The sequence below is a fragment of the Ambystoma mexicanum genome, chromosome 11, assembly GCF_040938575.1.
Source record: "Ambystoma mexicanum isolate Mex_15411 chromosome 11, UKY_AmexF1_1, whole genome shotgun sequence".
NCBI lineage: Eukaryota > Metazoa > Chordata > Amphibia > Caudata > Ambystomatidae > Ambystoma > Ambystoma mexicanum.
Genome location: NC_090934.1, coordinates 420,357,074 through 420,378,575, shown reverse-complemented (window position 1 = coordinate 420,378,575; position 21,502 = coordinate 420,357,074). Strand labels below are relative to the sequence as shown.

The 21,502-nt window shown below is 47.4% G+C and overlaps 1 protein-coding gene across 17 annotated transcripts in view; it reads left to right on the top strand.

The window, feature by feature from the left end:
• The window catches only part of DGKZ (diacylglycerol kinase zeta), a 1,700,725-nt gene that overhangs the window by 1,256,734 nt on the left and 422,489 nt on the right, over positions 1 to 21,502 (top strand). For 14 of the 17 annotated variants that reach the window (XM_069623235.1, XM_069623234.1, XM_069623231.1 and 11 more), the window contains one exon: positions 15,433 to 15,537. The exons of the other annotated variants lie outside the window; for them this stretch is intronic. In XM_069623235.1, the coding sequence (XP_069479336.1) occupies positions 15,433 to 15,537 (105 nt within the window). The remainder of the gene's footprint in view (positions 1 to 15,432; positions 15,538 to 21,502) is intronic. 17 annotated transcript variants of the gene reach the window in all.

Genomic DNA, 21,502 nt, shown 5'->3' with positions numbered 1-21,502 from the left:
GCAGAAACTTCGGGGGAAGCAATCCCCAACATAATTTCCTTAATAGGAAGCGAGTTTGAGCCTAATGGAGAAGCAGACTTCAGTCTTTTTGTAGCTCTAATAATCTCAATGATATCAAAGAGGGAAAGAGGACTAAGAATAGGCCTGTCAGTAGTGGATGCCAACACGGATAAAGCCGCAGTCCGAGGGTCAGACGAGGCGATTTTGGACCTTACAATGACCATCTTATCAAAAAAGATGGACAGCGAGTCACATAAGGCCTCAAAAGGGGGAACAAGACTTGAAGAAACAAGGCACATTGGAAAGTGATTGTAAAATTCTGAACAGCTCTTTGGGTTGGTTCAAGGCTGATTCAACACACCTAGTGTAAAAAAGGCGCTTAGCTTCTAGAATATCTTTGATAGATCGTAGCCTCTGAAAGGAGAGACTTGGCTAGCGGACAATCAGCACACCACTTCCACTCAGCCTGTCTACGATGAAGCTGCAGATCAGCTAAATAAGCAAACCAAGGCTCGGAAGGACGAAAAGAGACTTAGATGGCTTTAACGGGATAAGACAATCGGCTTTACTAGAAAAAGCTCGTGAAAGTGTAGTAAAATCGATAATACCAGGCCCACAAGCCTCAATGATTTAGGAAGAAATGACAGAAGTGACATCAGTGTGCCACCTACGATGGGGGGACACGGAAGGGGAGAATCCGTAGGTGGAGCAGAGAGTGGAACTGTTAATGTTCAAGGACATTTTGTTCTGCGCACTATCACCACCAGAGTGGTCCGCTGGCAGATCTGAAAGGTAAGAGGGTACGGAGGGTTAGTAGGGTGTAGTGGGATAAAGGTAGAGCAAGATTAGTGATGTCTTGTCAGCTTCAGTTTGGTTAGCACCGTTCGGTAGGGGCTTGTTTGTGGTTTACGGATTGGTTGCCTCCCTTGTGCTATTGTGCGGGACTATGTGTAGTTTGTCTTGCAGTGTAGTGAAGTGCATGCGACTTACTGTGCAAGAAAGTGGTTGTGTTTGTGGTGTGAGAGGTGTAAGCGGAGAGTGGTTTTTTAGCAGAAGGGTTAGTGGGGTTACCTCGTTTCGGACGTGTGTGTTGGGTGTCTGACCTTCCTATCTACAGGAGTGTTCCTTTGGTGGTTCACTCGTTTGGTTCTGCGCAAGACGGTGGCATGTCTCTGTGACTGTCTAGTGATCTGTGGGTGGGAAGGTGGTGAGGGCCTCCCCAGGGTTGAGATCGCTAAGGTTGTGGGTTGCTCCTTGGTTGTCAGTGGAGTCTGCCTGCCCTCGTCTCCCTGAGCTCCTGGGGTGCGGTCTCCTCCCACCGATTCTTAATGGCCCCCTGTTCTGTTAGGTACTAGTTCATGATTCGTGCTCCTTCGTCTCCAGCTTTGCCTAGCGGAGGAGTTTGGCTTGGGAGAGGTTGACTCTTTAGTTTCCTCCCTCACCCGCTACTTCTTGCTGCATGCGTTTGTTTCGGGCATGCTCTATTTCCATTGGTGTCTGTTAGTTGATTCCATACGGTTCTGAGGTGAAGAGTGAAGCCAAGTCCCTGCTGACACTCACCGCAGAATGAATGCAACCCTCTAGGGAAAGAAGCCAAGACATGGCTTGCAAGGATAACAAGGTTTAATTGTACAGATTACAAAATATTAGCAAAGCACTCTGCTGCTCGAGAACGTTCTGGTTCCAGAGTGGTTGTCATTGCCTTTTGAGAGGCCATATCTTCACTGCAGACGTCACATTTAGAGTCTAAATCGGCACAGTTAATTGGTAAGACAGTATACATGGTCCTGCTCCTTAGGGGATGCCAGGCTACAATTGGTTAGCTTCTCTCTGCCATCTGTCAGGCTCAACATGCGTCAGCTGGGCTCATCTCGCTGTGGAGTGAAGGTCCGGTCTCTCATAAGTAACAAATGTCTAAATTATTATGCTTATTCCATGCCTTCTACTATATCACTGTGGCATGCACCTGGGTGGCTCAGGGACTGGTGCCACCGGAAGGGGAGGAAGAAATGCAGTCCTACTGACCCACACATTCTAGGCTTTGCTGATACCGTTCCTCTCGCACCAAAGGCTTCCACCATCATTCTGATCTATAAATTACTCCTCTCTGTACCTTGTGTTTCAAAGTAAGTATTTTATGCTGAGGAGGTGAAACATTTGCATCGGCTTAGATCTTTTATGGTCACTTGGTTTATGCTAGGGGTTGGGGTCACTCACTATCATGGAATGCAGGGGTGTGGGGGTCGGGTCACTGGTGTGGGCTCTGGCTCTGGGTAGGCTGGGTGGAGCTGGGTGCCTGCTGGCAGTTTGGTTGTGATGAATGGACACTGCGAGGAGCCTGGTGTGGTCTCACGACCTTGCAGGGCACATTCCTCCCAGTGATACTAAGTAATTGCAACAATGGAGGGACCAGATGCCATTTCCGTGAGAACTGGTTATGTGGACCCATCCTGTCTTAATGAGCTGTGTAGCGCGGCCATGAAGCTGAGAGCTATGTAGCATGGCCATGCAAGACTGTACCTTTGCCATAGTTACAAAATGGCATTTCTTTCTATGTGTATTCTAGGGTTATGCCGCTATTGTTTGCGCTATATTGCATCCCCGTCGACTTTCATAGCATAGTCCTCCCACCGCCCCTTGTACACTACACGATTTCATATGGTATTTGCCTCACCTTAAAGCACCTAAGTGGGTGGCATTGATTGGTTTCCATCCCAATAAGAGCCTGGTTTTGAGCAGTTTCCTGAATTTTAGGTGGTCTTTTGTATTGCGTATTTCTTCCGGAAGTGCGTTTCAAGTTTTTGCTGCCAGGTGGGAGGATGCAGATCCGCCCATTATTTTTTTCTTGTGGATGGTTTTGGTTCCAAGCGGATGTCATTGCTTGATCCGATTGTTCTGGTCAGTTGGTAAATGGTTATTTTCTTTTGTAGGCATTCTGCTCCTTGGCTGTGGATTGCTCTGTGTGTTTTGTGCATCGTTTTAAACATGATTCGTTATTTGCTTGACAGCTAGTGTTGCATTTTTAGCGCTGGGGTGATCTGGTCTCTTTGTGATAGTTTGAGGAGCCTGGCCACTGCATTTTAGACTTGTTGCAGTTTTTCAGCAGGTGTTCCAGCATTCCGAGGTAGAAGCTGTTTGCACAGTAAATTCTTGACATTTGAGCGATATATGATATGATGTGGCATTTATTATGCGCCTGTACGCAAGTGTTTCTAGGTGTGACAAGACAAGGAGGGGAAAACCAGGGAGGACAAAATAACGATCTTACTAGGCATTGTGTCATTCAGATCGTGATGATTTTGTTTTATGAGTGAAGGACAGGAACGGTAGGGTTCTTTTTATCGAGTGTAGGAGGAAGAAGCATTTCTTCATTATTGCATTTACTTGTGGTTCTAATGTTAGCAAGTTTTCCATTCGAATTCTGTGTCTTTTGACTATTTTCGATGGTGTGGGTGCTGTTTTCTAGTTTTGTGGCCATAGGATATAGATGTTGTTTTCCATGTTTTTGGATATAGCCATGATTTCTGTCTTCCCTGGGTTGAGTTTGAGGCTGTTTGTGTTCATCCAGTCATAAAGTTCTTTGAGACATTCTCCCAGTGTTGTGTTCTCTTCTTGTCCTTCGATTTTATAGATGATTTGTGTGTCATCTGCGTAGTTGTAGCACGTGAGTCTGTGTTTTTTGAGGAGCTTGATTAGCGGAGCCAGGTAGATATTGAAGAACAGTGGGATAGGGATGTTCCTTGTGGTACTCCACAGTTGGTTTCCCGTTGAGCGGATTTGAAGTGTTTTATCCAGACAGTTTCCATTCTGTTCTAGCTGTGAAGTGTATAATGAAATTATCAGTCCGCAATACATGCTGTGATGAATCTGAGGATGGCGTCCCTTCTTTCCAGGGGGGACACCTCGATGAGGCTAGGACAGTACCTCCCCAGTACAGTAGTTTCCTTGGGGGTGGTGTACCGGGGGAGGATTGCATTGGGAGGAAGTCCCTCTGTAGGATTAAGGTTGATCATTACCAGAGAACTTGGTGTCAATCCTCTTTGCCATCTTTGATAAATCCTCCTGAATCCTCTTTGGAAAGAGCTAATATGTATTGCCAAATTAGCCAAACCCCTTTTCAATGTCCAACCCCTCTGATAAATGTTCCTGCTCCTTCCACAGCTGCCTGGGAAATGTCAGTACCACCAAAGTGAAGGCAGACAGGTACACTGGTTGCCCGGGAGCTGTGAGCGGTCTGGGGTGAACTCAGGAAGTCGAGAACAAGAGGGTCTGGGACCTACCATTTGAAAGTCGATGGGAGTTCTTTGAAGGTCAAAGGGAAACAGACTAGAAACCAAGAATAAGCTGGATTGTGACCCTATCCTTTGTAAGTCATCAGAGACAGTTGTATACTTGGCAGGAGAGTGAACCAAGCAGATACAGCACCAGTGTGCGAGTCTGGGACCCGTACCCAAAAGCAAGAGGGCCTGGGATCCTGGAGTAAATCGGAGACAATTCCATACTTGGCTGGCGAGTGAACCAAATGGATACTTAGGAACCATGTGAGTCTGGGACCTATATCCAGAGGGACTGAATCCCTTATGAAAGAGAGGGTCTGGAAATCTGAGTCAAATGAGAGGAGTGCTACGCTTGATAAAAGGATGACCCAAGTGGGCACCACGCAACATTGCTAGTCTGGGGCTTGCGCCGAAGTATATAAAAAGGGTTTGGGGCCCTGAGAGAAACAGATGTAATTCAACAATCATTATTTTATTGACAGAGTAAATCAGTCTGGAGAAAAGTTGCGAGTCGGAAACCTTCACTCACATAAGAGACTGATAATAAGAAGATTAAAACATTGTGATGGAAGAGGGGGCGTTCTATACTTGGTAGCAGACATGCCAAGTTAATAGGACACAAGAACTACTGTGAAGCTAACAATCCCTCTTGCACTGTATTGTGACTTAAAATAAGAATAAATCTAGGGAAAAGGAGTACAACCCTAGCCTTTGGAAAGGTGCATTTATTGAAATTTTGCATCACTTTTTAACACCAGCAGAACTTGGAACCTTTCTGTTTGAAAATAGTGAACACTTGTTACTTTGAGAAGAAATGATCATTGCACAGTTATCTTAGATTATTAGTGTTGGGGACAGAAGTAGGTTTTGGGGACACAACAGTGACAGACATTTTAGTTTCCGACTTATATCATTTGTTTCCTTTTCAGGTAGGAAAATTCCTATTGGCTTTCAGGATAGGAAGGGATTTTACCAACCTCATTAAGTCTTTAGTCAAAAATATGCAAACATTGTGTCTGAGCATTACTTCTGCACCCTTACAACGCAGACAAGGAAGCCCCAACACCAAATTCCTTTCATATGGGGAATGATGTTTGGTATGGAGACAATACAAAGGATCTTACCACTCCTGCATGGTAGTGAATAATATCTGAATGATGCAAGTTTTCACATGCCAAATAATTGCTCACATTTTTGGTGAATGATGTCTTCTACCACTTAAGTCTTCATGACTAGTTAGCACCAATAATGGCAAATGTACAGAGCAAAGGTTGTCATGTATATCTTTTGTCTAAATATCTGACTTCAAGGATGCCATCAGCCTAATATTGCAAAATGATCCTTCAGAAGACCCAGAACTATTGACATATTAGGGGCTCTAGATAAATGTGCACTATGTCTAAATAATTATGGTATTTATTGAGCACGGACCTAGCTTTGAGAAGAGAAGCAACTGAGCGCTTTACAGAGGTCTACACCAATACAGATACATAACAAAGTACTTTACAGAGGTTTACAACATCACAGATGCATAGCGGAGCACTTTTCAGAGGTAACAAAACAGATATACAGCGGGTGTTAGGATACCGAGGAGGGGTACAGCTGTATCGGGTGGCAGGGAGGACGGGGGGGTCAGCGTCGAGCGAGGGGTGACGTGATAGTGTAGGTGTTGAACAGAGACTCTCCTGAAGGTCTTAAGTTCTTTTCTGAATTGTAGGAGCGCGAGGCGAGTATGATGCTAATGGGGAGGAGGTTCCATAGTCTTGGGGCGTAGGCAGAGAAGGCTTGTTTTCTGGTCCTTTCCTTTTTGCAGTAGCAGATTTCAAGTCTGCACTTGTCCTGACTTCTTGTGGTGTGCTGTCCGCCAGAGATGCTGAGTGCTGTGAGGTAGCTGGGTGACTTGAGGGTGACTGCCTTTATAGATGGTGCAGCAAGACTTGAAAGTGATTCATGCGTACATTGGGAGCCTTTGAAGTTCGACGAGGGCCGTGGTGATGTGGTCGTAACTGTATATACCCTTAATGAGGCGTACAGCCGCATGTAGGACACCTCTCAGGGGCACAAGGGAGGACAACTAGAGGTTTCCAAGGAGTGCATTGTCCCCATCCAGGTGAGATGGGACCAGTGCTTGAATGGTAGATCTAAAGATGTCCGGAGGCAGGAAAGGCTTGACTTTCTGCAGGAGGGAGAGCTGATATCTAGCTGTCTGAGTTTTATTAGCGATGTGTGTCTTGAAGGAGAGGTGTTTATCGATGTGGAACCTGAGGGACTTGGCGCAGGAGGTGAGCTCGGGTGTGAAGCCCTCAGAGTTCATGCTTGATGGCCAAGTCTGTATGTCTGGGTGTACAGTGTTGTTGGTGAGGTGTAGGAATTCGGTCTTGGAGGAGTTCAGCTTCAAGTATGCACTGGACATCCAAGACTGGATCAACGAGAGGCAGGTTTTAAGCCTATGGATGTCCTTGATTGAGTCGAACTTGAGGTATAGCTGTGTGTCGCGGGCGTATTGGTGGATGTTGTGTGGCTAGGAGGGCTCCCAGCGGCTCTTATGTTTAGATTGAAGATCACTGGGGAGAGGATGGAACCCTGTGGGACTGAACAGGTGATGGGTAACATTGGCACAGGTGATGGGTAGCCTTGGCAATCTAGAGGAGTCCATCTGAACAAACTGTGGTCGACGCGGTAGGACTTGAACCAGCGTAGGACAAGGTTGCTGATCACTATGCGCCAATGTAAGGTGTCCGTAAAGGCCTGGTGGTCTACCAAAATGTGTGTCGAAAGCGGTCGAGTGGTCAAGTAGAACCTGGAGGCTGGGGTGGCCGTCAAGGATGTTGAGGGTGTCGTCGACCACCTGTATGGGTTATGGGTATGGGTCTGAATCCGGATTGGTAGGTTTGGAAGAGATTGTTGGTGTATGTGTTTTTGCAGTTGTGCAGATACTGCTTTCTCAATCATCTTACCTAGGAAGGGATGATGGAGTGATTGTTACGTAGGTTGTCGGAATCCAGAGTGGGTTTATTAGTAGAGGGAGGCTCTGTCCTGTTAGAGTCGATGGGAAGGTGGCTTGATTTAGGGAGCTGTTGATGATCTCAAGATAAGGAAGGAGAGCTTCTGTGGGGAGGGTCTTGAGGATGGTTGCTGGGAAGATGTCTGTGTACAATGTGGCTTTGAGGTTGGCCAGGTTTCTACCAGGTCCTCTGTTGAAAGTGTCTTGAATGTTGTCCAGGGTGTGGAGATTTCACCAGGTGGGGGAGTGAGGTGGGTCTGTGGATGCAGAGCTGGCATCTATGTGCTGACGAATCTTCCTGATTTTGTGGATGAAGGTGTTGATGGCAGTGGATTTTGCGATGGAGTGTGGTCTGACAGGGGTGGGTATAGAGTCGAGGCAGTGCTTTGCCGCTTTGAAGAGGGCTCTGCTCTTGTTGTCGGCTTCTGCTATGGTATTCTGATATTAGGAGGCCCTGGCTGTGTTGATTAGGTGTCGGCGGGTTGCTTGCAGTTCCTTGAGGAGCACCAGTTGTCCTGGTGCAGCACCTGGATTTCTCTCATTTCCTGATGACTCTTTTGCTGAGGTTGAGTTCTTGAGTGTATTCGGGTGCTGACAGTTTTGGTCTGCAGGTGGTTGTTTCAGAGGCGCGTGTCGGTCGATGGAGGCTGACGTGGAGTACTTCCTGTAGAGTCGCAGTTCGGTTGGGGTGTTAGGTCCATGTAAGGTGTAGGTTGGTAAGCTCTTCTACGAGGGCTTACACTGGGAAGTTCGTGAAGGGTTTATCTGCTGGGAGTGCATGACTGGGGTGGTGTGCAGGATGTTGAAAGGCAGGTCTAGGTGGTCAGACCAGTCAAGCGGGAAAGGAGAGCTGTAGTGAAGTGAAGACAGTGCAGTGATGATTAGGTCGAGGATGTTAACTTTCTTGTTTGGTCTTTCATGTGCTGTGTGAGGCAGAGGGTTTCGAAGGCCGAGGAGAGCTTCCTTCATTTGTTTAGTGGCATTGTTGCCTGGGAGGTTGAAGTCGCCTAGGAAGATGTTTGTATGCGTGAGGGGCATGGTGGTGAGCAGGTCGGTGAAGTCTCCGATGAAGGTGGTGTTAGGTTTGGGTGGTCTATAGATGAGATGGAAGCTGACAGTGTACATCATGGAGCGTGGGAAGTGGCAGGATAGGACTTCCAAGGAGCCAATGTTGTGTACGTCAAGACTAGTGCAGGCCCAGGAGGTCTTGTGTACGACTGCGAGGCCTCTGCCTGTCTTGTTCGGCTGGTCTCTGTGTTGGATGCTGTAACCGTCGGGGACAAGGACATATAGTATTTGATTGGAGGTGGTTGGCACCCAGGTCTCAGTGATGAAAATGGCATTCAGGTTGTGTGTAGTGGCGAGCATCAACTTTTGTGTTGTGGACTGTGAGGGATGTTGATGGCTTGAGGCTGATGTGGGTGAGGTTGCTGCATTGCGGGGTCCATGCCTTAGAGGAGGGGCCATGTTGTTGCCGTTGCCTGGTGATGGTGGGGATGGCCTGTGGGGAGGAAGGGAGAAAGAGCATGTCAGCGCCTGCCCTTTTCCTTTTTGCTCCCCTGCCCCCTTTTCCTGACGTCCAGCCGAGAGACACCCTTGATCCTAAGAGTTAAGAGCAGAAAGGAAGAGGCAGAGCTAAGAAGGTGGGTGGGGCTTAGGCCAGGTGACCTAGATCCACTTGTACCTGCTCACCAACTGTGGTTGCAATTTCGAAGTATGGAATTGAACACTAAGACAACCTGCGCATGTATTAGCTCTAGAGATGATCTAGCTGTTGGTGTATCAGCAGTTTTCAGATCAGTTGGACTACTTGGTCATACATTTTAATTTCCTTCTATTTTATTTATTTATTTAGTTTATTTGTAATGGGCTGCAACAACGGCCGAGGGCTTAAAAGCGCAGTGACAAGTCGAACAACCGATAAATCAGATAACTAATCGGAACAATTTAGTCAACCAAAACGGGGAAACCGGAGGGAAGCAAAACGCAAGAGAGCTGAAATTATTCAGAGTCTTTAGCCTGCGTCTGAAAATCGAGGTCTATTATCGATATTTCACAATACAGGCTTTGAGTAGGACTAATAAAGGATAATTGGGACTAGCAATAGTCCAAAGAACCTGATGATGCAGTACACATTCCTCCACGCTTCAAAACAGTGTTTCGTTGATGGAGAAAGACAGAGAATCTAATGATGGTCCTTTTGTTTTCAGAAACCTTGCATACATGTGTGTGAGCACAAGCGCAAAGCTGTCCTTGGGTTGGGAGCGTATTGCAAAGAGGTAAAACTGGTTTGCACAGGAATCTTGTCTATTACAGAGCAGCTAGATCAGCCCTAGAATCAATTCTACTGAGTTAGTGGACTTGTGGGGATGCCCCTTTCACGACTACACTACTGCAATCATCTGCATAAGCAAATGGAGTGGAGCAAAGTATATTCCCTGGTGTCAAAAAATACATCAATTATTTTACATTTCCATGAAGTCTACATTGCTAGAGTAAAACAGCCTTGGTAAAACTCTTATGCCTCTTCATAGTAACTTACATGGCCGCCAATTAGAAAGGACTGCAAGAAGTGCGAGAGGTATAGCTTTCAGCGATACTCTTACGCTTTCCTGAGGTTTTGGTCCTCGGGCCCAGGTTAGCTGCAGCCCTCTGCAAGGATTTGGATTTCTCTTTGGTATCTGGCCCTGGCTCTCTGTTTTTACCCGTTTCCTCACTGTAAAATATGGGGGGCTCTTGTTGCTATAGAGTTTAGGGTGTTCTGGCCTTTGTGGTCTGTTCAGATTTCTGAATCTTCCAAGCCTCCTGGTTATTCACCTGTTAAGTCACCTGGCTCCACTGTCACTGCTTTGCACGGCACAGCTGTGTTCCTGCTTCCTCTCATTCAGATTGAGTGTACAGGGCCTCTTTTGTTTTGCTTGGGCTAGGTGACCACTCCTAGTTTGATGGGGTAGTCTTGTTGTTCCCTGCTGAGATCAATTTGGGATTGATGCTTTGTAGATTCAAACTCAGTAGGGGAGTCCCTTCAAAAGGTTGCTGCCCGTTTTGATTGTATGTCATGTTCTCTTGGGGTCTGTTTTGCAGTGGCAGTTTCCCTTGCTCTCTGGTTTGCTCCCATCCATACAGGTAAAAGGGGGGGAGGGAACATTTCAATGGATTGCTTTTCTCCCGCAGATTCCTCATCATGATGGATATTCGTCATCCAGCTCTGCTGAATGCAAACTTTTCGACAGGGGGCATAGTGGAGCTTGACTCGTTCGTCGATCCGTCTTGTCCGGCTCTCGATCGTGCGATCTGGAAGTGACGTCAGGCGTCTTGTTATAGCATGTCACTACGGCCCATGCTTCAGTTCCTTTTTTCCACATGCTTAAATACTGCATCCGGAACATGACTCGAGTTTACTTGACTTTTTTTGTACATAGTTGTACATTTTCTCAGACAACCTTGACACGATGTCATCTCACAGGGTCTCAGGCTTCAAGCGATGCCGCGATTGCTAGGCCAAAATGTTGTTAACCGACCCCCAGTACGTGTTCCTGTGGTGCCTAGGTGTTTGTCACAACACGGAGGCCTGCGTGTCGTGTGCAAAGATGCAACCCAAGTCCCTATGTGAGAGGGCCGGGAAACTGGCTTTGGTCCGACCGGTCGCCAAATGTCCAGCGCGGTCCCTTGTTGGGTCCTCTGAGGCTGAGATGAAAGAGCCCACTCCCGACGGGGGGGAAAGAACAACATTGCAAGAAGACTAAGAAAGGGTCCCACTTGAGGAGCCATTCTTCATCTGCCTTGCGGAAGAAGCGGCACCACCGCCATTGACATGAGTACAGCTCGCCGTCGGCTCGAGGTAAGCCCTCAGTGGGGCCGCCACTCGGGAAGAGTGGGAAAGCTTTTACACTTCCATGCTTGAGATGTTTAGGCTGCAGTAGGTGCGGCTCCAGCCCCGACCAGCAAACTTTGGCGGCAAAAGCGGCGCTCGGTGCTGTTGACCCCAAGCCAGCCATTCCGTCGATGTCTTAACACCCCTTTGGGCGTCACGCCTACCAGGCATATGTCGCCGGAGTGCCGCAAGGCTGAGGCTCACGACACCCATCGGTTAACCGAGCGTCCCTCAGCACCGAATTCCCCCTGTGAATGCCAATTTTACAGGGAAGTATAGGCTGGAAAGAGGAGACCCTTCTTTCCACACCACACAGCCTTCCCCGGAAGGGTTGGTTATACAGGCTGCCACTATTCCCACCAGACCTGCAGCATCAATTTCCAATCTGCCTACAGACAGAGAGGGAAAGAAATCTGACTGCATTGTCAGAGCAGTGGGTTCAGCGGTTGTGATGAGACGCCAAGCCTATCTAAAAACCTCTGACTTCTCTCCAAATGGTCAAAACAGGCCACTGGACATACCCTTTGAAGGTGACATGCTTTTTGGTCAGAAAGCAGACAAATCCTTGGAGAAATTTAAGGAATCCAGGTTGGCTGCTGAATCATTAGGCCTAGCGGTGCAGCCAGCCAATCCTGCCTTCAGCATCGCCTCCAGGGGCAGAGGCGATAGACGTTATGTACCCTATGGCAGGAAGGCCCCGTTCCCGCAAGCCAGGCAAGGGCAGAAGCGCTTCTTGTGTCCCGAAAGGATCAGAGGGGCCTCTATAGGCCCGCAAGTAGAAACAGTGGCTGGGACACAGCGCCCTCTAAGCTGCGTTGATTTTCTCCTCCCACGATGCACTGGTTGGTTGACGGTTGGCAGGGCCCTGCAGTTGATTTGGTGGGGTTATCGTTTGCCTTTTCTAACGAGGACAGACAGACCTCCACCTACCCCAGTCCAACTGAGGCAGTAGCTCCAGGAAGAACGGAGAGCCCTGTTATTGAAGGGTACTGTGGAAGAGGTACCTCCCGATCAGAGAGGGTCGGGTTGATATTCCCTGCATTTTCTGGTGCCCAAGAATGGAGGAGTTCTCCGTCCCATCCTGGACCTCTGGGCCTTGAAAAAGTTCCTGAGGAAGGACAAATTCAGGATGGTGACGTTGAGCGAGATTGTCCACGCTCTCAAACTCCAGTACTGGGTAGTGTCCATAGACCTACAGGACGCTTATTTCCATGTGCCCATACACCAAAAGCACAGGAAGTTCTTAAGGTTCCTGTGCTCAGAGTTTAGGAAATCCGAGGAGTTGTTTGTGGCCCATTCCTTGTCTCGAAAAGGTCTTGCCATCACTAAACAAACCCTGTGACGTTGGGTTATTTTGTGCATATCCGAGTGTTGCCAATCGGCAGGCAAGGAGCTTCCAGCAAGCGTCAGGGCCCACTAAACCAGAGTGGTTTCAGGCTCTATAGCCCTCCAGAGAGGGTTTCCTGTTAGGGATATATGCCGACAGCCACTTGGTCATCGTTACATACATTCACCAAGCACTAAGCCTGGGATGTTGCACTGGGAGCTGATGCAAGGTTTGGTAGGGCGGTCCTACAGAATCGACTGGTTTAAATATTTCTGACCACCTCAGTTATCCCTAACTGCTTGGGAAGTCTATCGTGATCAGGAATCTGCGGGAGAAAAGCAATCCATTGAAGGAGAAATTACTCACCGTAATGATCTTTCTATGGATTCTTCTCCCGCAGATTCCTGATCCACGCTCCCATCCATTCCCGCTCATAAACATCTATGGGTTGTCGCTTCTGTCGAAACAAGAAGGCATCTGGTGAAGGCTCTTGGATGGCTGCTCCTGTCATATTCTTTAAAAAAAGAAATAAACTAATTTTTTCAATCATTGTTGTGGGGGCATCACCCTGTTGGGATGTGTCTTTGTTTAAGTTTTTTTAACGGCTGATTAACCTCCTTCTGTGATTTATTTATTTTATTTATTCTTCTTCTGCCGAGTTCAACGCAGGGGTGGGGGGACTGAAGCATGGGGCGTAGTGACATGCTATATATACAACGCCTGACGTCACTTCCGGAGCCAACGATCGAGAGCCTGACAAGACAGATCGATGATCGCTGGCCGAGTCGAGGTCCACTATGCCCCCTGTTGAATAATTTCTGAACAGCAGAGCTGGATGATGGATATCGATCATGATGAGGAATCTGCGGGAGAAAGATCATTACGGTGAGTAATTTCTCTTTCTTTGGCCCGATTTCTTGCCTTTTCTTGAGGAATTTCAAATTGGTGTTTGCAGTGTGGTTTAAAAGCTAGGTTCTGTATGTACAAGCCCCACTGCTGAATTGGGAGAAAAAGGGTTTCCACTGTCCTGGCTCAGCTGGGTGGAGGGGGTACACCTTTTGTGAAGGGAAGGCCTAGATGGTTTCTTTTTCCTCACTGTTTGTTTGATGTACCTTGCCTCCGTTCTCTGGGGAGCATCGTTCCACTCGAGGCAGTGTGGCTCCCCACTGTATTGTGCATTTGCGGGGAAGGGGGTTCTCCTGCCTAAGAAGAGCTTGGGATGGCCTATCCAAGGCTGGTCCCGGCAAGAGGTTCTGGGTTATCTGTGGCTGGAAAAAATCAGGTGAAAGGAACCCTGAATATTAGGAGAGTTCAGGCCTATTACCCTGCTCCCTACTGTCCAGGCTACCGACCACGCGCACCATTGATGGGCGTCTGGGGAGTATCCCCTTAGATCATCTCCTGCGGTCTCCTCCGTTACTGAGCATTTTTATCCTGGTCTCCCGTGGGTCCTAATGAAGTGTTGCTCAATGACTTTGTAATTCCTATCCCATTACTTATTTTCCACAACAAACTTTCATTGTCAACAGTCCAGTTCTTATCGACATTGTCCGCATAAAAGCAGATCTCAAGTTTGTCAACAAACTGCCTTTAAATCAGACAAATTGTCAATGAGTGGCCTGTTCAAAGAAGATGAACTCCAGAGAGTGGAAAGCACAGAAAATGCCCACACACCCATATTTGGCTAGTGCAAGTGTGGGACATCGAAAGCGTGTTTGTGGTACAGCGTAGAAAGCTAGGTGTTTAGAGCCTTATTTCAGAAGATAAAGTACCTGTTTAACGAATGGCCAGAAGAGCTATACAAAAGTCATTAAATCAGGAGCCAATGAAGCTTTGTCAGTATTGGGGTATTAACCGTAATGCGTCGGTTGGCTCCCATACCTAGACTGGCCACACTCTGGATTTCCTGAAGGCGGTGTAGAAAAGTCTGAGAAGCACAATTCGGGATCATTGCCATAAACGATCCATGAGGACATTGAGCTAAAACTGTACAAGCTCTGTGGGTTAGGTGGCATGCAATGAAGCTCCTTTGTAGCGAGTTTCATAGCGAAGAAGCCGCTGCAGAACCTGCTATTAACTTGCCCAATTCCTAACTAAGCAAAAACACAGATTGGAAACTAATAGCCAGTGTAGAAGGACCAATTTCAGGGGTCAGGTACTGTGCCCTCTAGAGCTGAGGAATTCCCGCCTACCCCGCAAAAACATCCACACCTCCAGCTCAAGACACCATTTGTTGTCTAAACGGAGACTGACCGCATCATGGATTTCGTTGTAGTTCCCAGACCACTTGCCAAAAACAAGGCTGACATATGGCTCATTGCACAGGAACGAAAAGAGACTACTGCTCTGCTTGCAGGGATGCATTTCCAGGACATTTATGTAGACTACTCACTCTGTCACAAAATTGTAATTACTGCTTACATATGGATTGCTGTAGAATCGAAAACATGACTAGGTACTCCTCAAAAGCCAGTTTCTAGAATGTGACCCCCATTCCTTCCCATCTCTGTCTTCACACTTCTTTTTAATGTGTTCAAAGCATTTAGTTCTCTGCTTCCTGCTTAGAGATGAGCTGCACACAGTTGGTGATCTATAAGCTAAGGATTACTGCAAAGGGTTGCACTGGAACCCCAGCCACCTCCAAGGATATAGAAACTAGCACCAGGTGCAATCTGCAGTCCACCCACCTTGCACTGTTACTATTGCATGAGGTTTACCAGTCTCACAAGATGGGAACATTCAAAGCATATGAATGCTGGAGAAGGAAAGTTACCGGTGAGTAGTTATTTATTTTTCAGCCTACTCTTTCCTGTCCTAATGTGGTATCCATTCCCGGTTTGTCTTGGCTGTACTCCCCCTCACCTCTTTAACACTGCTTCTCTAATGCTGCCTTTCTCTGTTCCTGTGTCTGTGGCTCTGCTTCTCCTCGTTGGCTGTGGCTTCTGCATAGTCAAAGCCCGACCGGCTCGCATTCCGACAGCGAGGCCATTGCCTCTGGCACCAGGAAGCCTCTCTTCTCCTCCTACTCCGGCTTCCACTTTCCTTCCAAGAAGAGGTACTGATGTGGCTTAGTCTTTCCTGGCTTACCTCTGGCTAATGTGTTTTGTGTTACTTAATTTCTTGCCCTTGCCTGTACACTGTCTTTCTTTGGTTCACCCGCTCGTTCCTTGTTTTCTGTTAATTTTTCTAATACATGCATTTGTATTTATTTTTGAACAGGGAGTCGTTTTGTGTCATGTGTAACATAAAGGGCTTTCAGAGTAGTCAATAACAAAGCAGAGGCAGTCCTAGAGTATTGTTGGATTGAATAACATATACCGGGTGGTGAAGGGGTAAGAGTAGGAACGTGTACCAGGCTAATGGACTGTGGAACATGGAATCCTGGAGTCAGTATTTACATATTTGGAAATCATGTGTAGCCCGGAGGGTATGAAGAATTGATGCTTGGTGTGAGTGTGGGTAAATTTGGGGTGGTCGCTTTCCATTGCCAGCAGATGGAGACTCGTTTTGAAGTGTTGCACTGAAGACACTGCTGTGATGGCCAGGTAGAGAGCATTTCAGTGGAGGGAGGAGACATAATAGTGGGGCAGTGATAGGTTGTAAAGGGACAACCAGAACAGAGTTTGAGAGGGAGAGTATGAGACAGATTGAAAGAGGTCATGGGAGGAAAGACCATTGATGAATTTATGAGTAGCATGAATTTAAAGAGTGATTTCACATGAAGAGCATCCAAGGAAGTCATTGTATGTAGAGGGGGCGGAGGATCTGGGTAGGTTGAAAAGGGTGCAAGTCACAAAGTTGAGGACTTTGTTGACGGGAGCAAAAAAGCAGAGGCTAGACTGAGGCTTGCACAGTAGTCCAGTTTGCCGTGCAGAAGAGGGAGAAAGTGTTTAGTAGACTGTTGTGTGAGGTGTGAGTAGATTCTTCTCTTATTAAGGAGGTTTAGCCTAGCTGCAGCAGCAGTGATTGACTGGTAGAGTTTCAGCTCTCGGTCAACAGGAATTTCAAGGTTGTCGATCATGTGAGGTTATCTGGGTGGAAGAGATGGGAGAGTCAGGTTTGCATTGAAGGCAGGGAGAAATTTGGCTTCTGTCTTTCAAGAGTTTAGCATGAGGCAGTTTTGAAAGCATAACCAACGGCCTAATCCCCATCCACAACAGGATGGCTCAGAGTTTGAGGAGGGGAGTTTGGGTGTGGGTTGGAGGAATTAGAAGAATATTTAAGTGTCATAAGTGAAGAGGTGATTTTTAAAGCCAAAGGAGGAAATTAGTTTCCGGAAAGGAGGTTATATATTATAGAGGAATGTGCCTAGGACTTTCCTTTGCTAGAGACCCATGAGATGGAGAAGGAGTAGTCTGAAAACTAAGAGGGCACAGAGTCTAGTACGGTGTCCTTGAAGGCAAGGAGGGAAAGTGTTTGAAGGAGAAAGGGATGATCGACGGTGGTCTAGAACATTATTATTCCTTATATGGCCCTTATGATACAGACTTGTAGCCCTAGCTTGCATAGTCCATGGTGAAGGGCCATGGTAGTTGTAGTACAAAACACTTTCAGAGCCACATAATGAGTATGGTAAGGATGACAATGGAGAAGAAGTGAGTGAAGGACAGTGTTAAGACAATTGCAGATGTGGACGAGTGCAGTCTGTGACTGTGGACTCTTTGGCTCGGAATTCAAATTGGCGTCTTCAATATTTCTTTCACTTGGTTTTATGTTCTCCCTTCTCTTTTGTTCTCCTCCCTCCCTGACGTATTGTTTGTTCTGTTTTTCCACTTATTTCATCCAGCTTTTCTCTTTATTCTCTCTTATTTGAGATTCCTGGGCTGTCACTCAAAGGGTTGGCAGATTGTTCCTTTCGGACATACACGTGCAACTGGAGAACCTAGCAGCCTTGGTCTGTACTCTGCCAGGACAAAATATATTATTTTTCTCTTCCTTGGATCACCTTTTGTAATGTGTCTGAGCCCAAGACACGTGATCTACCTGGTGGTTAGGTTGGTATGTGTTGCAGGGTGACTGCATCCGTCCCAAATTCGAATCAACAGATGGCCCAGACTGAACTTAATTGAAAATGCAAATTATTCAGTACTAAGACTAAGCCTGGCCACGAGTTTGGAGCACTGGTGTCGAAGAAGCAGGGTTTGCGGGGTGAGATCAAGGCTTTGGGTCAGGGAAGGAAGGATGTAAGGTGTTCACGGATGGTTCGAAAGATCCTGTGTCTGGGAGAGTGGGTATGGCGTATTATTTGGAAAGCACTGGGGAGTATAAAGTGGGGCTTCTGACGAGTGATGTGTCTATTTGTACGGCTGAGTTGGTGGCGATTGCATTGGCGATTGATAGGGTGTACGAGTTGGGGTATGAGAAGGTGGTGGTGTTCTCGGATTCATTTAGTGGGTTGCAGGCGATCGTGGCAGGGGATGGTGATAGGAAGGATGTGATTTTGGACATCAGGAGGAAGATTGATCGGTGTGTGCGTGGGGGAATGGATTTGGAGTTGGGGTGGGTCCCCAGTCACAGTGGCATTTTGGGTAATGAGTTGGTGGATCTGGCGGTGGGTGAAGGTATGAGGAGGGGAACGGTTGATGTGAGGTTGCCTTTGAGTGTGGATGAGGTGAAGGCTGTGGTGGCGAGACGGGTCATGGATGAGTGGCAGGAGAGGTGGGTGAGTGGGGTGAAGGGCAGGTGGATGTTTGGTGTGTGAGGGAAAGTGTCGGTGAAGGTGGACGTGGGAAGTCTGGAATGGAGGAGGTGATGCTGAATCGGTTGAGGATAGGGCATGTGGGGCTGAATGACTGTCTGCATCAAGTGGGGAAGTGTGAGTGGAGGGACTGTGCAGTGTGTGGGGTGCCTGAGACTGTGGGACATTTTTTGCTTAGATGTGAGAGACAGGTTGTGGAGAGAGAATTGATGAGGGTTCGGTTGTCTGCGCTGGGTGTGGTTGAGATGAGCGGGAAGGCTTTGCTGGGAGGTGACTGGGTGAGAGGCAGGAGGAGGAGCAGTGTGTTGTTGGATTTTGTGAGACAGACTGGGCGGTGGGAGGAGTTGTGAGTTTATGTGGGCTATGTCTTGATTGGTGGGTTGGTCCACATCATCCTATTGGATGGGGAAGCGCCTGCGTGGGTCCGCCCACACATTCGGTAATTTAGAAGAAGAGGAGTTTGGAGCACAAGGCGTAAAGCAGTCCCAAGCACAGGCTGAATAACATACATACATTAAAATGTTCATATAAGCATTTTGCCCAGTATCGTCTTTAGCTGGATGAAGGCATATTTTCCACCAATCGCAATGCAAGCATGCACCCATGAACTACAATGCGCCAATGCAAGGGTATGGGAAATGGATAGCAGTTCTTTGAAAATGTCCAAGCATAAGGTTTCAGCAAGACCAAGTGCTGACTACAAGTCGCTTTGGGTAAAGGATATTACCCAATAGCTACTCCTGGAAAGAAAGTTATTAATATTACATATAGGGTGCAGCCAACTTAACTTCATTAGGGGAATCATGCATTTTCCTTTTTAGTGCATTATAGAGGACTCCAAATGTAGGAATGTAAAGGAAGGGAAAACCTAATCTGGTAACGTATGCACAGAACAAGTAATTTGCTATTTTAATTATGAGTACTTAACGTTTGGGTATTGCATGCTCCCAAATGCACCTAAGATAACTTGTTAAGAACTAATTCTGTGACGGTGTTTAAAAAAGAAAAAAATATATATATGATTTCAGAAGCATATTTTGGAAAACCCCAAATTACCAACACTGGTATGAAATACGCATGGTACCCGGCTCCCTGTCTGTTTCTCATGTTAAACCCCACAAGAGTTTCAGCCATGCTGATTTGCATTCTTTGTGGGTGTGGCTTTTCAGCTTTGCAAAGCTTAACACTGTCGAACATCTAGCCCCAAAGATAGGAAGGGGTGCTGTTTTTTTTTCTCCATCTGCAACAAATGTCACTGTTCACAACGCTGAACAAGCTACACACCGCAGACTTGGACATTGTGTAGAACCTATACAGAGGAATCCAGTGTTGAATCATAGGCTGTCACTTGGGGTGCTAGCTTGGCTCTGCATATTTAGTGCTAAGCAGGATATGGCAAATTCTGTTGGGAGACTGTCCTCAAAGTGAATGGTTATATTGTTGGGTGGCGTTCCTTGGTGATTCCCTACGGTGTCCAGAGTTCCAATAACCTAACCAGGAGGCTCACTCCTTCTTGCACGCGAGGGTTTAAGCCCTTGGGTCCATCCTTAGTTCACGTGCATATCAAGAGGATGTTATTTCATCTGTAGGTTCAAGGAAAGATTTATTTTTTTATTTTCCCCTCTAGGATGTATTAGGTTGGCATGCTCAGGAGTTGTTTTTTCTCCAAGAAGTGCAGGCAAGATGAGCGGTCCCAGTGCTAAAATCGCCTGGGAAATGGTTGCAAGGGGGAAACGTTTTCCCAAATGTGCACTCCCAAGAAATTCAAGCACTTTCTTCAAATATTCTAGGATGGGAGTATATAATAGTAAACAATACCCGCAACATTATCAGATTGACCGAGATGAGCCAGTTGTTTGCGTGTAGCATGCCCCCACTGTCCTGTTTGGGGACATTGGAAACATTTTAGTGGGCCTACCAGCACAAGTTGTAACACGCGAAATGTCCAGAAGTATTTAGCATCCACCCCCATTCTATTAGGATAGTTTCTGTGCAAGAGGGGGCCCCGTTCACAGCTAAAATAACCTCTAAGAAAGGGTGCATCATTCAAAAAGCTAAGTCCCATCCTTACTGGTGTTCGGGGGTGCAGGTGAGGGTTGGCACAACTTGGAACTAGAGGAGGGCAATAGTCATCTGGTTTCTGGGAAAAATATGAATGTGGTCCACAACCGAGTGGACTCTTGTTGGGAGGAAAACATTTTGGAACCAAGTGGGCCTTCTCACCACGTATGGGAAATCTTGATACAGCTTCGGCAACAGCCAAATGCTTATGGGAGCAAGTGGCTTTTGGAGTGCTAAGCTGCCCTTCCCACGCTACACTAACTAGACATTGTTTGGCATGACAATGATTTGTCCCCATTTCTTCACCGGGCGGAGATGCTTTTTTTCCAAGGATTCAGACTCCTGCATTGAAGATGATAAAACATGGAAGGTTTCTGCTTGCAGTGCCCTCGCTGTTTCTTAAAAAAACAAACAAAAAGGGGGTCGAGCAACATAACAAAGGGGACCTTCCTTCTCACTCTTTTCACCATTCCTTTCATCATCTTTTGCGCCATCAGTGCGTTTCTCTCACTCTCCCTCCACTTTATTTGCTCATCCGATTTGCTTATTTTTTCTAGCTCTTATCTTTTTCCCCACATTGTGGTGTCGCCATTGTTTAGTTGTTTAGAGGATGAGTCCTCTATTTGTTGCCATTAGTTAGTGGGCTGTGACCCACGTCTGCAAGGGGGCAGGGCTACCGCCTAAGAGGCAGTTGGAAGCTGATATGCATTAAGTAAAGAGGTGTTGCACCCCAGCTCCTGTGTCGGTGTATCTTTGTGTGCATGAGGGTGACTGACTGGCGGAGTGAGGCGGTCCACTCATGAGATACTACATTGGCGACGAAGTGGACGCGTGTTTTCCACCATGCCCGCCACCTCAGGTCCAAAGCGCTCGTGGTGTGCAGTCAGGGACCACTGGAACCACTGGACTTCTTCCGGTCGAGGACTCCCGGAGACAGTGGGTCGGAGCGAGAAGGCTCCCCACCGTCGGAACGAGCCCCTGCACAAGCTCTGTTAAGGCTTCAACGCGCACATCTTACGCGGGTGGAGCGGCTGCACCAGCTCTTCGTGTAACATCCATCCGGGCGGGGGGGGGGGAATCTCTCCCGCCAACGGCAACGACGCCGGTAGGCACATCCAATCACCGGCAGGTGGAGCAGCGGCTCCCTGCTCACATCTCCGGGCGGTTGAGGAGCACTGGCCTCCCGCCAACGGCAACGGCTGAAAGGCAACTCCAAGAGGAGCGGCAGAGGCATGGCCCTCCCACTCTTCTCCACAAGGAA